The following is a 16,850-nucleotide window of genomic DNA, read 5'->3' on the forward strand; positions in this document are numbered from 1 at the left end:
TGAATTCAAATTATACTATTGACCTGAGTAACTTTCATATTCTAAAAAAAATGTGTAAAGACCTAGAGAGAGATAATAATTAAGTAAATACTAAGGTCATATAAAATATATGTAATTGTTAGGAGCTTTAATCAAATAAATATGATGAAGTATCTAGGTAGATGGTGTTTCAAAGATTAATTATTATCGATCAAATAAATGTATTATCAAGAGGAGACATCATATTAATTGGAAGATTAATTAATTATTTATGTTTTACTTGGCTATAAGCTCACAAAATGAACAATTCCTCACTTTTGAGTGATAGGAACAGCACAATGCATAAAATTAAATATTAGGGAGAATGAATAATGCAGGAGGAGGGAGAGGGATTACTGAGTAAAACTCAAAAGCTTACTTAAAAAATATATATAAATTTATATAGAGATTTTGTTTGTAAAATAACAATATATTAATAACCACATGTTAGCTCAAAATATGAAAATAGTTTTCGCACCTTTTACACTCTGAGTTACACACACATTGTAATAAAATAATTTTTAAAAGACATGACTAGCCACAATGTGTAACAGAAATTAATTGCACATTTCTAATTTGAGTAAAAAAAATAAAACAAAGAAATGATAAAAATAAAGATGTGATTCATTGCCTTAAATAATCCAATTCATCTTGAAGCTTAAGTCTCAATATTTTTTCTTCTCTCAGAGACGCTTCTAAGGCATTTAGTCTTTCTGAGTAGCTTGACTCCATAAATGCTAGAGCACTTTCTAAATTTCGTACCTTTAAGAAAATTACAAAATTAGTTTATGTCTTAGTATTTTTAGCTCATAATATGATACAATATAAAGCCATCGTCATCATTACCCTTTCAACTAAATTTTCGTTAGTCCCTTCATTTTCGTAATCATCTGAACTTTTTGATAATTTTTTGTTTGGTTCACTGTAAGAATGCTTTTTTAACTGATTTTTTTTCAATGATTCATCTGAAATCCTAGAATATTTTTCGACAGGTACAACAGAACTTTGATGTGCAATGATATTATTGGTTTCAGAATTCAAAAAAGAATCTTCAATACATGAAGGGCGATTTGGTTTGCTGTTCTCTTTGTCAGAGCCTCCTGAAGCTTCAATATTGGTAGCTCTTTTATTAAGTTTGCGAACTATAAGGAAGAAAAAAAATAACAGTAAGTTCAAAGCACATAAGAAAAAAAAGTAGTTTACTATCATCTCGTATTTGACTTGGTTTAGTGGGAAGTTGGGGCTTGTCCAGAATAATAGGAGCAGACGAACGAGAGCCAGGAACTTTATCGTTGAAGAATCCACTCTTTCTATTGGCCTGTTTGCGACTGAGTTCTTCCAACCAGTCAGGTTTCTTTGCTTGAGAAACATCATTTTCATTATTGCTCTCAAGTCTATTTTGAAGCTCTTCTTTAAATGCATGTACAGGGGAAGAGGATTTCGAGTTTGGTGAGGTGATAGTATTATTGTTATTATTATTATAGAGAAAGTCGTCATTATTCCTTAAAATTGGCTCTGAGCTTGGATCTTCCTTTTCCTGTACATCCTAAGACAAAAATGATATAAATGTGAGCAGAACGCAACTTTGAATTCCATTGCTCAATATTTTGCGAAAACTAAATCACTTTCCAAAGATTAATAATGACTTACCTTATTTTCCTTGACAGTTGAATTTGAATTATTTATTTCAATGGAATTTGTTGTAGTAGATGAGTCTATTGTAGAGGTTCCATCTTCAAGGGCAATCTTAAACAAAAGAGAGAAAAGATTAAAACACATACAAAGACATTTTTCTTTTAAATGAACATGAATATTCTTACCATATCCTTTGTAAAAATAGATGATGGAGGTCGTCTTTTGGGACCTTTTACTCGGTCGGCTGTAGGATGGGCTAGTTTCTCAGAACGTTCAACCTCATCAAAATCTTTACCTGACTTTTGTCCATCGGGTAGCATATGAGACGACGAGGACGGGTCAAAAGATTCATCAACGTTTGTAGGAAGGGATTTTGAGAGTGATTTTGCCTGTGTAGAATCGGGTTCAGGGGACGAGCTCATCATTCCAAGTACGGATTTATTATTTGATGAATTTGAATTAGAGAAAGAGGATCTATTAGAACTATTTTTGGAGAGAGAAGGCTTGAAAGAGGATAAGAAGCCTCCTTTAGAGGGTTGACCAATATTCACAGCGGAAGACACGGGTTTACTATTGGAGGATGAGTATGAAATTTTGGTTGGACATGGTGCTTTTGGTTTGGCAGGTGTTTTTGATTTTGAAAAGGATCCCTTTTTAGTAGGTGATGACTTTGTAGACTCCGTATGTTGATGATGATTGAGGTGGTGGTTAAGATTGTTGCTGATTTTCTCTTTACTTCCTTTTTCAAAGTTCCCACTATCACGATTCGGTGAATGAGTTCTATTTTTTTTATTGCCAGAGCTAATCTGCAAAAGAACACCCACAAAAAATTAAACATCTAATAGTAAAAACAGAATAAGAAAAATGCTTTAAAAGCTTACTCCTAGAGAATCAAGGAGCGCCCGATTATTAAGCATATATACAAAAAGAACATTATTTTAAATCTCAGGCAATAGACAAATAAAGCACTACAAAGCGTTGGATGAAAAAATATTTTGCGAAAAAAAAACAGGTATTTGTCTTCCCTCTTTTATTTATCATTATTTAAATATATATAAACATATTTTCATGCCCATCAGAGTAAAATAATACACAAACTCAACCAATATGATATGATATATACTTAGAAAATAAGGTCAATAAATCTTACCTCTTGTAAATTAACGAGCTTCACAAAATTATCAGGAAATACACCGATTTTACCATCCAATTCACCTCTCCACCATCCTTTATCCTCAGAGTCCTTGCTTATGATATTAACTACTCGACCTTCACCCAATGTTAGCTCATCCTCATTCTGAGCTTCATATGGAAATTGAACTACACACTGCTCCTTAACTAAAGGACAATAAGAGAGAAACAAAATCGTTAAATATATGTTATGTACATACTCAATGAAAATATCCCTATCACGCACTACATTATCTAAATCCATACATGTATAGCAAATATCTCCCCCCCCCCTTATCAAATGTATTTTGTCAATTCAGAAATAGTATTGGCAACAACACATTTTAAAAGAATGATACACTCTAGTAATTAATCTAATCAACAAAAAAAAAATATTTAGGCACACATCTATGAGACATACATACCTGGTTTGGGTGGTAGTCTTGGGATACTTGAGTCCCCTCTACCAGAAGGGACTTCAATTTCTTGGTTTTGATTTAAGATATTACCAAGTCCTGAAATGGCTTGGTTTGGAGGATGAAGCTCTGAAAAATTTGTAAGATTACAGCGAGAAGTATAAAATTTTATTGGGGATATCAAGGAAAAAGATGGCAACATGGGATTTGATTTATTCATTGTCAATTTATTCGTTTCTCTTCGATACTCCTAATATTTAATTAATATTTTTACAAATAATATTTATATATATTTAGATTTGAAGCTAAATCATTTAATATTATGTAACTATATTGATGCAAAGAGACGGTAAAGGAATACTTAGAATAACTTCAAATACCAAGTCCTCTTAAATATTATTTGAGGCAAAAAAAGAAGGAAGAAGTGAAAAATGGAATTACATATAGAAGTATTGAACTTCTAATTATGTTCCATATGACATTGTTTCATTGTTGAGTGAATTTATAAAATCCAGGAACTAATTTTTACAGATATGGATCAGCTTTTGAATATGTTCACATTTACACTGTCTCCTCTCATTCCCTCTTATATCATACACAAAAATAAAATAATAAGAATACGTTTTTCAAACAGAATGGATTTTTTTTTTTTGCAAAATCTGCTATCAGCACATGTTAAATCTACGCACCTTTGTTTCGCTTATTTTTATCAGCAACTTGTTGTTCTTCTTTCTGATGTATAACTTCCACAAAATTTGAAGGGAAAACGCCAAACTTTCCATTCAAATTCCCCTTCCACCATCCGTCCTCTGCCTCTCCCGAACATTCAATAATGTCATTTATATTTAACTCTAATTCATCCTCTTGCACTGGAGAGTAAGTAAATAATACACGGCAAGTCACTCGAGGAAGGGAGTCCTTTTTCATATTGATGATATCTTTCTTATCATTTAATTCATTCGGAATATCCAAGTCAATTATCTAAAATTAAATAAATAAAAGTACTTTGTCAAGGTATGAATCATAAGTATAGAGTACTACTAGTACATATAAAAGCCCGCAGACAAAGTATTGAAAAAAACAATAATTAACAATTAGCAGCCTGCAATTTTTTGTATAGAACTTTGAGTCGTAAATTAATTAAGTATTTGGAAACGTCATCATCAAAAAAAGGGTCACAAATATATGTACAACGTATTAAAAACTTAAAGCATTCTCTTTTGGACCTTTATTGAGGTAGATTCAGTAATTGCAAAGTGTTCTGCTATTTTTATAATAATTTTTTAATTAATGTCTCTTAAGGCATTAATTAAATCCAATAGCAATCGATCGCTCATATGACCAACGTCTGGACCGTGTAAAGGAGCCTCCGCGCACAGGTTCACTCACAGATCAAGTGAATGGTTTGAGGAAATTACTTTTCCAAAGTGATCCGGAAAGAGTCCTCGTTTCTCGCCGTCAAGAAGGGATCCTTCCCACCATTCATAGGTTTAACGCCTTTAATGAGCCTTAGCTCCTCACTCATACTTGGCTCATAATCAAACTCCACAATGGCACCCACAGAAACAAGAGTCGGAAACAAGTCGTCGTCTTATGCAACCAACGGGAACGTTACAGCACAAGACAAAGAATTTGTACAAATGAAAAGAAAAATCTTATTCTATCTAATAAATTATTTAGTTACCCATAGGCCATAGCCACCAGCTGAAGAAGAGGAGCAAGAAATGTTGGATCAGTCCGAAAACCGTTGTTTTTTTTGTTATTATGGATACTGTTGTTGTTCAAGGCAGAGATGGGATAAATTTTATAAAAAAATAATAGGGAAAAAAAACAGGGAAACAACAATCATATAATAAATAATAAATAGCCAAGTCTCCTCTTCTGCTTCTTCTAGTAGTAGTAGTAGTTGTTGTGTGTATAGATAGTGCCTCCTCCTCTCGCTCCCTCCAAGAATGAAAAAAAAAAAAGGTAAGAAGAAACCCCTTTGGAGGCGGCTGCAGGATCGGGTAGAAGAAAAAAGAGGGAGGGAGGGAAGGAAAGAAAGAAAGATTACATAAAAGGGGAGGGAGAGGGAAAGAGGTTCTCGGGCGCTTTGCATGCATACAAGAATTTCTTATTAACTACCTAATTCGGAGAACACTGAAATGAATATCTTCTTTTGGCGTGCGCTTATTTTGACGGAAGTGCAAAATAATTTAGTCATATTTATAAAGTAAATGCAGTCAATTGAAACTTTAAGAGCTCATATCATACCCATTTTTCATAATTATTCAAATTTTTTGAATAGACAGTTTAAGCATGAAACAATTATCCTTTCAATGCCATCGAATATTAATTTCTAATTTGTGACAATTTGATAATAAAACAGATATATTATGTACAATGTACACTTTATCACAAGATAAAATGGAGTTAATGAACAATGGAATCAAACTTTTTTGGGGAAAATTAGCAGTTGAAGAATTTTTGAAGCACTTACACTTTTTATATTTGAATAAATTTGTTTACTTTAACATAGATATTGTATAATTTTGATTGAAAAAAGTGCTGAGTATGTGGTTATTACTGATATAAGATTTTTAAAACCATATTAGTTGTATAGTAAATTTGTAGAAATTGGCTTGGATACATATTGCTGAATAGTATCTATTGTTCATAATAAAGTTGTTTCATTTTATAAATTGGGTTAAATTAACGATATATAATACATATTCCATAGCATTAACATGATAATTCAACTTTCTATAAGAAAAATTAATAATTATTTCAAATTGCTAAGATATTAAAAGCTAGAATAGTTTCATTTACCTTATGAAAACTATAAAGTCATTTTGCACTCCCGTCAAACATAAAAAAGAGCGCGTTTCATGTTCATTTCAGTACTCTGCCTAATTAATTATTATTTATTAAAATGCATCATCTGGAATCAACCCTCGATGTATAAAAACACAGGCCTATTATTAGTGATAAACATGTGACGTTTCACCTACGATTGTGTTTCCATTTCTTTATTCACGCTCTAATTTCTATAATATATGTATTAATACTCTTGCTAATTGTGCGCTTAGAATCATGGTTGATTCTTGTCTTCTTAAACAACAACTATTTTTTAAAAGTCCATGTCCATCATCTGTGGTTTGAATCGCCCCCCTACATAGTGTATGGACAAAAGTAGCTAAAAGAAACAAATGACGGACTCTCCGTTATTATTACTATATATATGATTCAAGAACAAAAATAATCATGCTTATACCGTTAAGGCTGAGTCTCCGAAACTAAGTATTCAGTATGTTCTACTAACACAATACAATATTCTTCCTTAATTGTAGTAGATAGAATCGTCACACTCCTATTGACTTGTCGAGGGGATGGAGTTAACCTGAGTAAATACAAGTAATAGTAATAATTATGAGGGATTGGGCTGTTACAATTCCTTGATTCAAAAATTGATTGCTAACAACCCGTTTTCCCACGCGTTGTGTTGTTTGTAAAACGTCCCTTATTATATTGTATATACATACACGCCTGTTAATGTTAATGTGGACTGTTGCTCTATGAATTGTGATGGTTCCATCCATCAATAACATCTCATTTCCTTTAATAACAAACAATAGTCCTTACTCTGTACTCAACAACAATGGCTATAAATTATACACCTTCATTTATGTATTTTCTTCAAATGTCACAGTCTTTATGTTTGTTTATTTGGTTTTATAATAGCTTAAAATAGGGATTCTTAATCTCTTGCAACTGAATGTAGACTTGTGATTGTGGAAAAATTTCCGAGGCACATCTTCCCAAATATATGAGCAAAAATGTGTTGCCCAACTGTCAGATGTAATGACCAAAATTCATATTCTACTCTGTGATACACTTGGGCTTGCTAGTTGTGGTGGGATGGGTGAGAGGCTGACACGCAGAGTGCATTTAAAGCTACTTTCCGGCTGTTCTTTACCTTTGATTTTGTGAGAGGCACAATAAAAATATGAATAAATACCCTGACACATATTGGTGGCTGTGAAAGACAACATAAATTCGATTTCTCGGTTTGAGAGAGAGGGATATTCATTATTCTATAGAAATTAGCCAGTATCCACAATGAAACAAGGTCTACTTGTGTCAGCTGAATGATGATAGTGGCAAAACCTCTTCCATCATCATATTTATTTCATCAATTGTTATACCCGAGGTTGTCGCCCTTATCGGTCTAGCGGTTCCGATTCTTGAACTGCTAGACTAACAATGTCGAACCGAACCCTAATATATAGCTTATAGGTCTTGTGCTTTAATCAATAAGTCAATTTTTGAGTTTTTTTTTTTTTGTGTGTGGAACTTCAGCGTTTTCTAATCACTTTTTTACGCCGTTAGGGTGATACAGTTGTATCTGAGTTCCAAATAGCAAAGGGCTTCTTATGGATCTGAAAAAGTGGTTTTAGGCACCAGAGGGTGTAAATATATGAGGGAAGGGATATGGTTGATTATGGATCCAGGTCCGCTACTAAGCTTCTCAGGGCCCTATAATATGATAACTATTATATTTTTAAGCCGGGGTTTCTCATACTTTACAATGCCAAGGCTCCCCTACACTGATACATTTTTAGCTGAGGCCCCCTTTATCCGAAACACGTGTACTATGCATGCGTAGACTGAAAGTAATCCTCAATTCTCCGATCTTCCTGCTATCTCAACTCATATCCTAAATTAGTTGTCAACGAAATATTGAGCTGTTTACATTTATGAAGTAAAATAATAAAAAGTGAATTTATCTCATATCTTGAATATTGCTCAAGATGTCTTTTGTGCTGACAATAGTGAAGTGGTTCACTAGATCGGTCTACAGACTAATTAATTATTGAATATCTCAGTCCCGTCATCAACCCCAAGATCTAAGCAAAATGTAGATTAAAATTTACGTTGACCTAAAAAAGTAGGAATAACTTTTGTTTCATTTTCTTGGTCCGATCCAGTTCAGTCTTAAAACGGATAAAGTTTGGTCCTTGATGACGTCACTTAAAATTATTTCTTCTTTTTTTACAATCAGTTCTAGTACTAACAGTCCGAAGGATCGACGGTCTTAAGGACCAATGCCAAACACTGATTGTATCGGTTTTAAGACTGGACTGAATAAATAAAGACTGAAATAATACTCTAAATATTAGAAGTACCATTGAGCCAGTATGTATGTAGATATATATTTCTCTCAACGTGACATTACTGGAAAGGGTTTATTCATTGTCAATGTATAAAGCATTAATAAGGTTTCAATCCAATTACTCAGAAATAACAGTTGTTGAACTGATTTTCACAATGAATGTATAGATGTGATAATTATTCATGGGGTATACTTGTTTCAGTGACGTAGGAACCACGAATTATTTTAATTATCCTCCCCCCCCCCCCCCACCTCCACCAAAAAAATTCATTCGATAAAATCATTTTATGACACACAACTCATAATTTATTTTGATTAATAATTAATAAAACAAAAGCATGATAAGAGTAACAGTGGTTTTTTTTACTTTAAGTCTCATTAAAGCACAATTTGTTGAAGTAAATGTATAGGTAGATAGGGAAATATTCCATTTTAAGGTAGTGTTCAAAATGAAATACTGTTCGGAATTATAGTATCATTGGAAATGGGTGTGTCCATTTTTACTTTTAAAGTAAGCAAAGGCTATTATTATTTTATTAAACTACTAGCGTTAGTGCACGACATTGCCCAGAGTTGTCAGGCGTCGTCGAACAGACAAACTTTCCCTAAAAAATAATGAAGATAACTATCCAAAAAATCATATTTTTTAGTCTCCCTTTTTTCATGAGCGCAGTCCCACGTAGTTACTCAATACATATAATCAATGATGAAAATCCAGTGTAAAATGGCCATTTTAAAAAAACGGAAATTAACATTGTAACCCTGACAATTTGAAGAATGTTTTGGAGGAGATAAACAATAATGCTCATGACTTTTCATTAGATTAACTACAATCAGCTGTGACAAGAGAGGAAGGAGAATAAGATATAAATAAGGACATTAGCTAGAATCACTCCCATGTCCATCTCCAATTCTAGTCTGAGTCCAACAAGGACTTAACTCCGTAACAACTCATCATGGTTTCGCTCCGTCTTTTATGAACACATACGAACGCTCAATCAGGCTTTGCATATTATTGAATCTATTTAGAAGGGGATGTTCACTACTCAGGAATTAAATAATAATTGCCAAGGAAAAGAACATTCCTTCTTTAAACTACCAATTACAAATTAATGGGCCAGCTAAAAAACACTCCGGATTGACATCATTGCATATAATACTATAAAGCTGTAAGAGAAGGCTCAAGCACACCCGCTACAAATGGTGTAGAAGAACTGATAAATCACTAAAATGACATAATGTAAGTTTAAAAGTCTATATGTCAACCATTTATCATATTTTATGAAATAAAAAGTATTTATTAGTTTTAAGTAGTCCAACATATGGGTTACCTACATAATAAAATCATGCATGTGAAATTCATAAATCACAGTTTTTATGAAATTATTTAATTCCAATACCAAGCCTATTATCACAGGCTTAGTAGATTCGACAAATTGAATCTAGTCCATTAGTGGTTTTTCCATATGACAAATGACCTTATGAAGTTATGCAATGAATACTGAAACTTGACTTATATAATTTCATTGTAGTAATTTCTCGGTTTTTCTACCCCATTTGTAGGGGTGCACTTGAGCCTTCGCTTACAGGTTTTTAGTACTACATACTCAATACATAGATGTTCTCTCCTCAAGAATGAAATAACAATAATGACGGCTTGACAAAAAATCATAACGTAATTTATGACTGACCAGAGTTTACATTTTTATAAGGGGGAAAAGAGCGCGAGGAGAAATCAGGAGCGATACATATGGTATATAAGGTTACTCCTATAAAGAGAAGAACCCTTCACATTCTAAATAGCATTAGTGGTGGGAAAATATTGTAATTATATCTAAATTATTATGTATTTTTTAAACAATTAACAACAAAGATAGGCAAGAAGCCTTACTTTATTGGGACGACGACCTATTAACTATTAAATAATGGACAAAAAGGAGAAAGAACACATGCAACCATCGGGTTTCCTTTTCTAATGTCTAAACTTAGAATTTCCTTACAAAAACGTTCATTTCTGCCGATAACTGAGTCAGGGAGTACTTTAGTCTCCAGCAGACTATCTTACTGAGCCTTAGCTACCCACGCTCCATGCTAAATGCCTGCAAGATTTCATTACTATGACTACATTGTTATTTCTTAAATAAAAAATGACTGTTTTTCATTTCAACATACATTCATAAATGCAGATAAACTATGCTTTATTAATATATGTAGATGCATCAAAATCTTAAGCAAAATAACTATAATTACCAAATTTCTACGCGTGATTCGCATAAATGAGGCATTTCAATTATAATTTCATGGGTGATTTTGATAAATGCAAAAACAAATAATTACCGATAAGATCGCACTCCAATATTTATAACCAACAATTAGTGGTGAAAAACATTACTTTTAAATAAAAACAAAAATATTTTTCATTTTCTATAGATGCTATTCTCAGATTCATTGACTTATAATTTATAACATCAATTTCATTCTTCAGAGAGTCGTTACATGATGTGACGGGATTTGAGTTATGTGAAAGGGGGGGGGGTATACCTATATAGACCCAATATGAAAACCCTTCTTACGGGTTTGATATGTACATACTTTCAAGTCCCATCCGACAACACTATGAAAGACATCTTCATTCAAAATTGATGATGAGATGGGGGAAATTTAAAAGAATTTTAGAAAAAAATAGTCACAGTACATCCCAGAAGATTACTCCATAGTAGGTACTTATAATGAAAGAGTATCCTCATTCAATTGATTAACATTAGAGTAACTTAACCGCAAGTACATGGTTTATCCTGATTTTCCATTTATATTTATTTAAAAAAAAAAATCCAAGATCAAAATAAATATTTACGTGATTATTATTTAAAAAAAATGTATTTGAATGATAAATATTAACAATCAAGGTTATTGAATTTCTAATTCTTTTTAAAAAGGTAGTTATTGATGGAAATAAGAAGCTATTAGGTAATTTTTGTTTCATGTTTACGATTGTTGGAATTACAATTTTTTTTTAAATCCTACAAATGATTAAAAGACTCTATCCACTTTTTAAAGAGAGTTATGTAGACAAAAATGGTCTTTACATATAAAAATAAGAGATCATGCTTTAGTTTCAATTCATGAAACCTCATCATCATATAAGCGTATATTTGAAATCATTAAGTCAATCCTTTAAAACCCGTTTAAACCTGACTTGAAATTAAATACTGTGGACTTTGGTTTTATTTGATGACTTGACTTGTGCTTTTTGAGAAGAAAGTGCTTGCAAGGAAAGAAAAGGTTTTTACATACAATCGTGGTATTTGCAATATATGTAATTGACCTCTGCTACAATTTCCGAATGAGTATAATTTAAAAAAATTAATGCTAATAACATTTTGAGTGGTTGTTCATAATTTAATTAAATATATATTGGCATACTTTTGGTTGATTAAAGCAAGGACCCATCCTTACATACTTCTTAAATATAGGGTGCATGAACATAATTACTAGTGTTGGGTTTCGGTCTGGACCGGTTCAAAGGAAAAATTCGGCCCAGTTCTGTCACAAAAAAATCGGTCTAGTCCGATTTTACCACCGAACCTATACAATATAGATCGCCGAATTTTACACATAAATTGTTAATAACATGACATGATATGTATTTTCAAATACTATGACGTCATACGATGTTTCAAAAGAGATAGATCAGATGAATTTTAATCCCATCGTCTCTCGTGGAATACGGAATTCGATGATTTCTTGAGATTGATGATCAAGTATCTTCCTTTGGTCCTAACTCTTGGAGAACACAGAAGTCCACTTCTTTCGGTCTTAATGAATGACCCTTAGCAATTGTATATATGGAATTGTGTACTTTTAAGATTTTTTGGAAAAAATCAATGAAGGTTGATGTACAAAAAAAATTATAATATTTGAGACGGAAAAAAATCGGTCCATAGACTAAGACCGAAAAAATCGATACATAAAGTGAGACAGAAAAAAATAAGTCCATTGTCTGAGACCGCAGTCTGGACCAAAAAGTCGGGCAACAAAAATAACTTAAGACCGAACCAAAAGGAAAAAAACTGAAAAAAAAACCCGGTGCTGGACCGAGTTTCAACACTAATAACTACCTTTTTTATAATGCGTAGGAATCTGGCTGCATAAATAGTTCTGGGGCAGGCGTGATATCATTAAAGAGGCAAGATTCTAAAGTTTTCTGATAAATACAGTCTGCAGCTACCATGCTTTGGAGTAGTGAGGAACCTGTGTTAGCCGTCGGAAATAAATATTCCCAAAAAATGGTTTGACACAATATTTTATCAAATTAAACTAATTTCAATTTAGCTCCTGAGTTTTTAATGTTGTGATTTATGAAAATCAGTTAATTGCTTCTATTTTTAATATACGAAAAACGATTTTTTAAATACATTTTCATAATTTGGAATTTGCTAAATTATTTGAACGCAAATAATAATTCTAAATTAGTGCAGTTTGTCCAAATTGGGTAGTTGAAGCCGGATTTAATCCGGAAAACCGACATTTTTAGAATTGTCTCAATAAATGATTATCTAATATTCCAGAATTATAAAATAAGATATGCTGCCCCTTAAAACTTGGATCTTTTTGTATAAAATAATAATCCATATAAACTTCTCAATTAATAGTTATTTAAAAAGAAGCAAAAAAAATGGGAAAAAATCCCCGGTAATTAAAATATTGAAGTTCGGTTGATTCATTGTATGGACAATGTGTACTTCACCTATCTGATATTATTTTCAAAACTATGTTAAACAAAACTTAAAATGTGTACTATCATTATGAAATCAAAATATTATTTACTTATTTTTAAATCTTGTTTCATTGCCTTTTAAAAAAAAGAGGCTATCTTGCCGTATTCTGTATTTTATAAATTATTTTGGCTGGAGTAGGTTCTGTTAATAAATAAAGATCTTTTTAGACAAATAAGGAATCTTGATCATTTGAATTAATCTGTGTACTGGCATTTGAGATTTATAGAATTAACTCAGCATTTGTTGACTTGATCTCACTTCTACTATTAAAGATAGAATCCATGCTTCTTTTTTTTTCTACAACCTGAATTTATAGTAAATTATAGTATATAAAAAGTCCCCATTTCATATATTGATTTTGATTCGTACATAATTAATTCCGATTCGTCAATGTCTTAAAAAAGTTCTCAAAAATGCCTAATATTTAATGATAAGGTCACAATTACGAAAAAAGTTAATTAACCACAACCTTAACCTTTTTGAGAACAACGTCTAATAGTATAGAGCATTTGCACTGACGTCATAAATTGCAACATAATTGAAGGAGACACCATTTTGAAGGCTCAATGTTGATATTTTGATTACATAAAATGAACAAATTTCCAATAAACCTTATATAAATCTGACTACTTTCCTTAACATTAATGAAAAAATGGTGTTTAATTGTTATAAAACTTGGTTATTTAGTCCCCCAAATGGACGACATCAAAATTGTGACGTCATATAAAAAGGCTCTATGGACCAGAGTTTCTTATATATTTTTCGACATCAATTCTTCTTTGGTTCATAAACTTTTAGAAGAACCCCTATTTTATGGTTAATGGTCATAACATAAATATTGTTCAGAAAATGTTTTATAGCCATGGATTCCGTTAAAACACGAACCTTATATATTAAGGCTATAAAAATCAATCCTAGTTATCACATTTGTATGAAACTTTAGACCTAAAATGTGCTTTTGTAACAAGATTTTTTTTTTTTTTTGGACGGTTGTGGTAAATCTACATTTCTTAAAATTTATTAATATTCCATTCCTTATTATATTCTATTTTACTTATCCATCCATTTTAATTCGATACTTTGTAAATATATTCCTATCATACGTAAGTAACGGAAACACTTTTAATAATTAAGTTAAATTTTAGTAATTTAATCCGTCAAGCCATAAAGATTTTATTTCTTTTTGGAAGAAAACATGGTTGATTTTTTGAAAGTTTACCACTGTAAAAAAAGCAAAAGAAACGCAAAGTATATTACGTTTACAATATCACGTTTGTGGCTTTAGGCATATTATTAAAAGGAACAAATTCCGTATTATTCTTACAAATACATACTATTAAATAGATGCATAAAAAACAAAATGTAACAGACATAATGGTAAGTCTTAACGCTCAAACAACTAATGTTTGTCACATTAGTATCACGGTTTTATAAATGTTAAATTATGTTTTACTTACAGAGAGGGAATATTGTGTCCTACGTTATTATTCACTAAGAACTAATATCACCAATACATACACAGACAAAACTGAACACATATCATGAAGTCAATTTATTTCCGCTACGAATGAATTCGAAGGCAAAATGAGTCAACAAGGCAGGAGCAGGTTTAATTTTATAGCAAATAATAGATCAATTCATGGGGTCTCTATCATATTGATCATCGTCACCCTTACATAAAATTCAAAGAATAAACAATGAAAGAATTTAACAAATGTCAATATAAGTTCATTTACACATCATCACTTGAGGCTTTCGTCGAGGTATACTCTCTGGTCCAAATCTTTTGTTAGCCTCATCCAAGAACGCATTTACATTTCTTTTGACGACTTCGTCAAAGAATAAGGATGAAAACTGAGCGTAGATGGGAGAGCGGAACTTGAAATGAACTGCAAAGTCTAGAGCACAAGAGCGAGCAACACCCGGAACACCAAGTTGAGAGTCAAATTTCCAAACAGTTTTAAGAAATGTAAAGAGTTTTAAATCGTTGGAGACGGCTGTGACGAGATTGGGCTCAAACATCGTTACATCTGAAGTGTATGATTCCTTTATGTATGGATTGAGAAAAACAGAATTTACTCAGTGATTGTGCATTGATTGATTAATTGATGAAAAGTGATATTGGAGTTAAGGACTATTGAGGTACTTTAATCATAAGTTATAATATAAAACCGTATGTTACATAAATAAATTGTTTGTTTTTTTTCCAAAATGTAATAAAAGAATTAGAAAAAATAGGAACGCAATTCATTATCAGTTTTTTTTAAAGCCAATTCCTTAGCAACTGCATTATTTGTAATAAAAAACAGTTAAAAGTTCCAAACAAGTGAACTCAGAGAGTCAATGCAACTCATAAGTAAATACTGCCTAAACCTTAATGAGTGGTGGGAAGCCAATGACTAGATCTGCTCGAAGTCCACAAAGACTCGTCGAAGTAACTTTGGAGGACGTACACCATGGAACAAATTCAGAGTATCGCTCCACTTGAGATACTACAGTGAACATTTCCTCTGCAGAATATCCCAAAACTCTCCGCTCCGAATAGAGACTTCCACGCCCATAGTGACGGATTTGAGAAAAATTGTATAGTTTCATTAGAACGTCCTTGAAAACATGTAAACAGTTCAAGAATTGTATATGTCACTGTTCAATGACACCTTGCACACCAGTCAGACTAATAAGTAATATCATAATTCATATCACTATGCCAAAAAAATAATTCAATTCTGGAATTCAAATAAGTTTGGTGAGGCGTAGATAATATGGACCCATGTCAATATTTATATAATTTTAGAGTAGAGCATATAAATTAGTGAAAAAACTGGACCTTTTAGAGCATGTCTCCTTGCAACCTTACTAAAAATAAATAATTATCTAATTAGATCATTGCTGAATAATATCAGAGGCTTTTGTATGAACAAATATGCTAATAATGAATGGGAAGAAATTTTGTAAAAAAAAATGAATTAAAAACCACTCTAAAAATATACTTGTCAATTAATAACGATAATGAATATGTAAAACACGTGAGTAAAGATAAAAGGTTGAGTGCGCTATGAACTTTGTAGCCTTGTTTAAAAAAAAGACAAGGTCCCTTTGATAAGAAAGAGGAAAAGAACATTAGGCCTGCTCAGTACTACGAAAGGGGGAGCTCAATTGCTAGCCAACCAACACTGAAATAATTTTTCTTATTTTGACTGAAGTGCAAACTCATTTTCCCATATTAATAAAGTTAATTGAAGCTTTAAGTGTCATATTTTACACATTTTTCATACTCATTTAATTTTTTTGAATAAAAAGTTTAAGCATTAAACGATATTAATTTCAATGACATCGAACATGTATTTCTAATTTTGCCAAATTTGTTAATTAAACACATATATAATTTACAATATACACTTTAACACAAGATAAAATGGATTTAATAAACAATGTAATCAAACTTTTTGGGGGGACAATTAGCAGTTGATGAATTTTTTGAAGGACTTCTCCGTTTTTATTTACATGAATTTGTCATATTTACGATAGATCTTGTAGAACTTTGATGCAATTTGATTGAAAAAATCGCTAAGTAGGTGATTATTACGGATAAACTATATTTCTAATAACATATTAGTTGTATGGAAAGTTGATTTGCTCTCGTTCCTTTGCAGAAATTGGATTGGATACATATTGTACAAT

At 31.8% G+C, this 16,850-nt stretch overlaps 2 protein-coding genes across 7 annotated transcripts; both read right to left on the minus strand.

The window, feature by feature from the left end:
• Positions 1 to 101: 101 nt before the first annotated feature.
• Positions 102 to 14,840, minus strand: cindr (CIN85 and CD2AP related). 6 transcript variants are annotated; one of them, XM_040720142.2, is made up of 9 exons: positions 14,627 to 14,840; positions 3,929 to 4,220; positions 3,249 to 3,368; positions 2,804 to 2,991; positions 1,839 to 2,459; positions 1,669 to 1,764; positions 1,222 to 1,564; positions 865 to 1,160; positions 102 to 780 (listed from the first exon to the last, which is right to left on the minus strand). In XM_040720142.2, exons 2-9 carry the CDS (start codon positions 4,164 to 4,166, stop codon positions 643 to 645), a joined length of 2,040 nt encoding a protein of 679 aa, XP_040576076.1. In that variant the 5' UTR covers positions 4,167 to 4,220; positions 14,627 to 14,840; the 3' UTR covers positions 102 to 642. The 6 variants fall into 6 exon arrangements, with proteins under 6 accessions (XP_040576076.1, XP_040576071.1, XP_040576073.1 ...); XM_040720137.2 differs by lacking the exon at positions 14,627 to 14,840 and adding an exon at positions 4,924 to 5,243; XM_040720139.2 differs by lacking the exon at positions 14,627 to 14,840 and adding an exon at positions 4,629 to 5,140.
• LOC121125041 (coenzyme Q-binding protein COQ10 homolog A, mitochondrial) lies at positions 14,707 to 15,966 on the minus strand. The gene is made up of 2 exons (XM_040720143.2): positions 15,543 to 15,966; positions 14,707 to 15,215 (listed from the first exon to the last, which is right to left on the minus strand). Exons 1-2 carry the CDS (start codon positions 15,762 to 15,764, stop codon positions 14,898 to 14,900), a joined length of 540 nt encoding a protein of 179 aa, XP_040576077.1. The 5' UTR covers positions 15,765 to 15,966; the 3' UTR covers positions 14,707 to 14,897.
• Positions 15,967 to 16,850: the final 884 nt, after the last annotated feature.

The sequence above is a fragment of the Lepeophtheirus salmonis genome, chromosome 10 (assembly GCF_016086655.4).
Source record: "Lepeophtheirus salmonis chromosome 10, UVic_Lsal_1.4, whole genome shotgun sequence".
NCBI lineage: Eukaryota > Metazoa > Arthropoda > Copepoda > Siphonostomatoida > Caligidae > Lepeophtheirus > Lepeophtheirus salmonis.